The 6,979-nt window shown below is 47.7% G+C and overlaps 1 protein-coding gene across 2 annotated transcripts in view; it reads right to left on the bottom strand.

The window, feature by feature from the left end:
* Positions 1-6,973, bottom strand: part of COL4A2 (collagen type IV alpha 2 chain) — a 186,253-nt gene extending 179,280 nt beyond the window's left edge. For both annotated transcript variants that reach the window (XM_011373931.2, XM_011373932.2), the window contains exons 1-3: positions 6,764-6,973; positions 6,378-6,467; positions 6,207-6,261 (exon numbers count right to left, since the gene is read on the bottom strand). In XM_011373931.2, the coding sequence (XP_011372233.1) occupies positions 6,207-6,261; positions 6,378-6,421 (99 nt within the window). In that variant the 5' untranslated portion in view covers positions 6,422-6,467; positions 6,764-6,973. The remainder of the gene's footprint in view (positions 1-6,206; positions 6,262-6,377; positions 6,468-6,763) is intronic.
* Positions 6,974-6,979: the final 6 nt, after the last annotated feature.

Here is a 6,979-nt window from a genome sequence, read left to right as displayed (position 1 = left end):
GGTGGGGGGGTGGGGAGGGCGGACTCTCTTCTCTTTTCCATACAGCACCTATGGACGCTGGCCTGACAAATCAGTAAGGGCGAAGATGTATGAGCATGTCATGTTTAATGTCTCACATGCCATTTCAAGCTCAGGAAACAACCGTGCAATCATTTTCCCTACCCAATTGTTGGGTCAAGAAGAGGGAGGCTATTGTAGCTCACCCTGGAACCCCTACGAGATGCCCAGCTGTGGAAACTCCATCAGGATGCCTTCCCTTCCCTTTCTTCAAATGACACTCCCCCCAAGTCAGGGGGACAAAAGCCCTTTCCTGGGGCAAAGGCCACTTCTGCTGTATTTCCAAGTACAAAGAAGTGCCTTTTGTTTACTCAGTCTGTTAGAGAAAAGAATGGGAACCATATTTTCCTTTTGCTTGCCACATCTGCTGTTCAGTGTCTCAGACTTGCTGCTTCTCAGCTTTCTCTTTGCACTTGTCTGGTTAATGCATGCCAAATGCGACTAGTCCTTGGCTTCTAAGAGCAGATTTTTATTTGCAAGTAATTTAGATTTGCGAAAAAGTTGCAAAGATAGTGCTGAGAGTCCATGTATATCCTTTTGCCCAGACACGATGATGCCGTATTAACATCTTACATAACCTTGGTATATTTTGTCAAAACTAGAAATTAACATGAATACATGAACTAAAATACAGACTCTATTAGAATTTTGCCAGTTTTTCCATGAATGTTTTTTCTCTCTTCCAGGATACTGCACTGCACTTAGAGGAACAATTTTCTTTTTTTTTTTTTTTTAACAAAAAAACTTGTTGCTTCAAAAGCCAGCCTCATTCAAGGCAGTAGAATACATGCTAACAGAACACCCAGTGTGCATCAGCTGTCTGCCAGGAGCTGCTGGAGACGGGAAGGTACCAACATGGAGAGACCAGACTCTAGCGAGCAGGGTAGGGCAGGGCTTGAGGAGGGAGCTGCCTGACTTGTACTTCCTTTGGAATTCACTCCCTGACCATGTGGACGAGATTAGAGAAACCCATGGGTCTCCCTCAGATTAGATATCCCCTTCTTCTTTCATGTATAATCAAAAGAAAAATCACACCCCCAAGGAAGCCGATAAAATCAAGGTTAGTGAGTCATTCAAGCCTTCACCTGTCCCAAGAGTCTCATTAACTGAGGGAACAAATATACAAGAGAGTGACAATAGGTAACCACCAAATAACCTGCCCATTCGCTCATCTCAGCTGATTAACTACCATTCACTGAATTCCAGAAGCTTTTCACATCCTGAAGATAAAAAGCCTGATGCAGCATATTTATTTTTAAGTCATATCCTGGAGCAGCCCACATGCTTTCCTGGAAAAGCATTCCTATTCCCAATGTGACAGCTAAGAAAAGCGAGAACCAGCTCATCTCTGCCGTCTCAGCTCAGGGAAGGGCCTGTGGCAGCTGTGGGTGTTGTGTCCCCAGTTCTGACCCTCCAGCTCACCTGGGGTGCCTGACTGCTTGGAGCATCCAGTAACGATACCACACAACAGCTCTTCTTCAACTTTCCCTCGTACCCCAGAACCAAAGCATTAAGTGACTTGCCCTGGGGTCAAACAGCCAATTAGTAACCTTGTAGGGGTGAGGCTTTGTTGTTTCTTAAGACTACTGTGTACCCCAGGAGGCCGCCAGTTACTGCACAGACTGCCTGGTGTATAAGCTGAATCAGCCAAGGTCAAGGTTCCAAACTTTACCACCTTTAGTGGTGGTGATACAAGCGGATACAGTAAGAGGTCAATTTCAGAGCTCTCTCTGAAGTCCTTTAATCAAAGATAAATATTCTTTTTTAGATTAAAAGAACAAGACATTTCAAAACCACCTTCTCCATAGTGATATCTTCATTATCATTAATATAATGTTGAAAAGTCATTGCCCTTTCGTTTTTCCCTCGAATTTTCTCTATATTTAATTGAAGCTAGTCGCCTATTTTTTAAAATCCTCTCTCCGGAAAGACAGAGTCTCCTTTGATTTTTTTATTATTTTAGCAAAATCTTTGTTTTCTGTTCTAGAACTTTTTACTTGAATTTCACTTTTTTCCTCTCTGTCTCTCATTCTAAATATACCCACTAGTAGTATAACAGCCATGTTCTCCCTCTTCCCATTTCGGACCTTTGTCGAGTTCTGGGATGCTGTGACGAGTCTGTGGTGTTATTGACTGTGGCCATTTCATACGAGCCACCAAGAGGATTGCTTTAACTACCACCAGAGAGCTGGAGATATACTTGTTTTTCCCTTAACAGAGGAGAAACCTTGTGATATTTCCCTTCTTAGGGGTCCAGAATTCGAACAACAGGACTAAAGCTCTTGGGAATTCTGGGAAAGCACTGTTCTCTGTGATTCTTAAATAGAGCACTGGGAGCATCTTAGCACTACACATTTTTTTTTTCCATAATTTATCAATAAGCTGATTGAAAGCAGAAGAGGAAAACCATAGAACATATTGCTGCTGCCGCTGCTTCTCTCTCTTTTTTGGGGAGTAGGGAGGGGATGAAATGACAATCCGAGAAATGGCGAGGAAATTTTCCAGGTCACGGAACCCTTGAAGACACCCTGGAAACTGAAGCTGGTGCTGAAGGCAGTCTGGAGGCCAGCATCTCCTGGGGTGCATAGGGTTGCACCCTGATACCTATGAGAACCTAAGTGTGTAGCCTGTCTCCTCAGCTGAGGTCATGAGGTCAGCATCCTCCATTCCCCACCTCTGGTGCATTTAATCTCAGGGAAAGAAGGCCTTTGTTCTCTGGAATCCTCTTACTCCCAGAACCGCATAGGACTGGTCTCTTAGATCTTCAAGGCTGCTGCCTCATCCCTTGAGATAAGTAACAATGCTCAGCACAGGCCACAGTGAGCACTTTTAAGTCTCCTTGAAGGTTAGGAGCATGCTGCTCTGGGAACCTTCACTGACACAGGCTCAACAGACACCCTGAGCACTTGCTCTGTGCCACGCACTCCAGAACACTTCATGCACATTCGCTATTCTGACAGCCCTGACCCTAGCTAGAGGTGGATACCACTGGTAACATCCCTATTGCAGGGTAGTGAGTAACAGGATGAGGAAATTTGGTGAGTGTCAGGGGTAAGCAGCAGCTCATCAGCTGCTGAGTTGGGAATGGCCCCCAGGCAGTCTGACTTCAGAGTATGGGGTGGTAACCATCATGCTGCACTACCTTTTAGGAAGAGTCCTCTGCATATGCGCTTGGCACCCTGGCATTGCATTTAAGGCAGGGCAACCTGAACACTAAGTGAGTGCTGCCCGTGGTTGCACACGGAGAGCACATGTGTCTGTGTTGGGTCCTGAGCCCAGGCTGCCCATTGGAATGTCTGCTTTCTTTTCTTCTTTTGGACACCTGATTACACAGCTTCTCCCTTGCTATGGGCCCCTGCAAAGTGGCACAGGAAGAAGACAGGGGTTCCCTTTCCTAGGAACCAGGATGTGGGCTTTACTCTGTCAGTCACAGTTAAGAGCAAGGAGAAAGCATAACCAGGAGATTCAACTACTGAAACTCAGGAGTACCCTCACTACCTATTTATAGCCTGATTTGGGGACGCTTACTGCAGTAAGCAAGTGCCTACGTTCAAATCCCACGCCTGGCACTTACAAAGAGAGAGCCCTTGGGTGAGTTGTATAAAGTCTTAGTTCTCTGTTTTCTCATCTGTAAAATGAGGGTGGTAATAGTTACCTACTTCATAGGTGTGTTTTCCTATGAGGCTCAGATGGATTAAGACACATAAATTGGCATATAGGAAATACTCATTAAATAATTATGTATTCTCTTCACTAGCCATTTCTAGCTGCTTCTGCTACAAAGCTTTTCAAGCAACAATGAGCAGCCCTTGCTAACTGAATTGATCTACCCTTGGGAGGAGTCCTTGGTAGAAACAGACAATGAGACAGGATTCTTGAGCATGGCACACAAATGGGGGAGGAGCCGAGCTTGCCACAATTAAGAAAGGTTTTTTAATGAATATAGTTAAGGATCAAGGAATTATTTTATGAGTAATGGTTATTAAAGCCAGTGGTCAGTAGGACGTTAATAAGTAGAAGATCCATCACAAATTCCATGTCTATTGAATAATACATATTGATATGTCTCTAGTAAAATAATTCAGAGGTATTTATCTGTTTCTATTTATAGTTTTAGAATTTAAAGCCCAGTGACATAAAATAAATTGGCAAATGATTCCCATTGCCTCCCAACACAATACTATATAGCTCAGTGGTTCTCAAACTTTGGCATCAAGTGAGAATGCAGACTTCCAGACTTCACCCCAGAAAGTGTGATCAGAGGTGTGCGATGCAGACCAGTGGTCTGAATTTTTAACCTTTCCAGGTTAGTGTAGAGGTCCAAGGACTACACTTTGAGAAGCACTGCTAAGCAATAAATGCTCTTGGTCTCATCCAAGAATCAGAGAACAGAGAGATTCAGCTGAGTTTGCAGCATCTAAGAGGTTTTGGAGGAAGGCAGAGAAGTGTATTATGTGTGGCAGGGCACTGGCCTCTGTAAGAAGCTGGGGGATAGTCTCTTCCTGTTTAAAGTGTGGAAACTGGGGCACCAGATTTATGAGACTGGGTAGAGCTGCGTTTAGGACCCAAGTCTTCTGGCATGAAGCCCTTTCCACCAATTTTAGGATCGGTCTCAGATAAGATTCCTGGGACTCTCACCATCCTCAGGAAGGAAAACATTGATATTATAAAAGTGGTTCTAAGAGACAAAGGGGCGTAGGAGGCAGAACGGCCAGCCAATGCATGCGTGCTCAACAGAATTCAGGGCTTTCCTCTTTAGAAACCTCATCCTCTTTGAATGTGTGTGTATTGCTCTGGCTCATAACTCTGGGCCAAGTCCTATATGTCACATGTGTATAAGGACCCATAAGGGACAAATATCTAGGTTCTGATCTTCTTATATCATGAAGGAAAAAAGAGATGGACCTGAGCTTTAAGAAAACTTTGGCTTAGAATGCTCCAGTCAGAGTCTCTGACCTCTCTTCTGACTTTCCAGTCTGGGCCCTGAACAGGAGCAGAGGGTAGCAGAAAAGTAAGGCTAAAGGTTCTTTTCCAAGCTAGGGTATTTCTTCCTCACTCACAGCCTTTAAAATCTTTGTTTTACATGAGGATATGACAATGTGGAAATAACAACTTAAAATAAACCTTGACTACAGCTTCCCATTGTCCCTGTGCATGTACCCTGTGTGTGTACCCAGAGAACCCTCCAAGAGGTGGGGGGAATTCCTAGCAGGAGTCACCTGGGAAATGAGGTGCTACAGAAATCCTGTTCTATCAGACAGAGTACAGAGAGGGTGGGGTCCGGGACACCTAGTAAGTCCTCTTGATTTTCAGTCTCAGTTTAAACATTTGTGTCCTCAACTGAAGAGCCCCACCAGACCTGTGGCAGTTTAGCCATGCTACATAAAGTTCAGTAAAAGAGGTTCCTATTAAACACAATTTATAGCATCCCATAGTGCAATCACCAGCGCAATGATGTACTGAGAAAGCTGCCTTAAATGGCAGCTCTGGGGTGGGGGTGGGGTGGGATCAGCACACAGTAAACGAGGTCATAGGTGGGAGCCTTAGCAGCTCTTATCGTGGGTCTTCCAGGGGCAGACCAAATGTTGGGAGAAAACGCGAGTTTTCAGCCATTGTTCCCTCACAATGGTTAAAAAAGTACAGTGTTGTCTTGTTCTCCTTCTCGCCCCGCCCATTCCCCCCCAAAGCCTCTCATTTAAAAGAACAGGAAAACTCTCTGCCAAGGACAGTACAGTACCTAAACACCAGGTTTTGAGTTGCACAAAAATGTTTCTTCCTTGTAGCCTGGCGCCTCACTGCCATGTGACTGACAGTCTTCCCTGGTTGCTAAGGCTGGGCTTTTGCCTAAGCCTTAGAAAAGGATGCCGCGGGCTATGTTTTTAATTATTGGCTCCTCTGTTAAGGCCTATGACTGTAATACACAGGGCTGACGGTGGGGAACCTACGGGAAGGCAAACCGGAGAAGTTCCTTGGGGAAAGCGCGCTTTCTCAGAACCTGGTCTGGGTAAGGGGCTGCAGGAGGACACATAGGCGCGCACACACACATGTTCAGGCGAGCACGCACGAGCTGCCTTCTGTCAAGGCCACTCGGTGTCCCAACCACTCTCAGGCGCGCGAATCAAAGCCCGTGAACCGGGGCCAGGACTTACCGCCAGGACGCTCTGGGCCAGGAGTCCCACTGCTACCGCCCCAAGCAGCAGCCACCTGGATGAGAGGGAGGGAAAGCGCCATGAGCTAGCAGTCCGGCTGGGCAACTCCTGAAAGTTACACTGAAGGGCCCCGCTTGCGGGACCCACAGGACAAGGCAGAAAGTCGCTTACCGCCGCAGGGCAGGGCCGGACGCCGCGCCCTGGTCTCTGGCCATGCTTCTAATTCAGCCACTTTGGGCTCAGAGGTCTGTTCCTCCCAGCCTGGAAGGCAAAAGACAAAGCGGACTTAGCAGAGGTTGGGGAGGGAAGCATCCCTGCCGCCGCGTCCGTCAGTGGAACGCGGGAGAGCGGGTTGCGCCCCACCTCCTTGCAGGAGTGACGGAGAGCCGACACAGAGACAGAAGAAAGAGGAGGCTTCCCATCTAGGCCCTCGTTGATGTTGCTTACCCGCGGCCGCTCGATCCCCACCCCCACCCCCCAACTCCTAAGAGCTTGGACAGGGTGCCCCGAGTTCGTGCCCTCTGCCTGGGTCTCGGCGTCCCAGAGATCGCTCTCACCTCGGGCCAGGCTTCGGTCCCTCTGAAGCGCGGGGCAGCGGCACTCCAGCAGCGCGGCTGCCCTTTCCGGCTCCCGGAGCGCCGGGCTCGCGGCCTGTGCGACTGCCCTCTGTCCTCCGCGCAGTCGGCGAGCGCGGGGACACAGGGTCGCGCCGCGGCAGCGGGTGCGTGCAGAGCGTGGAGACTTGGTGTCCCGGCGCGCGGCAGCCACAATCG

Source organism: Pteropus vampyrus, unplaced genomic scaffold, assembly GCF_000151845.1.
Source record: "Pteropus vampyrus isolate Shadow unplaced genomic scaffold, Pvam_2.0 Scaffold236, whole genome shotgun sequence".
Taxonomy (NCBI): Eukaryota; Metazoa; Chordata; class Mammalia; order Chiroptera; family Pteropodidae; genus Pteropus; species Pteropus vampyrus.
The sequence above is the reverse complement of the archived record's forward strand: the minus strand, read 5'-3'. Positions and strand labels throughout refer to the sequence as shown.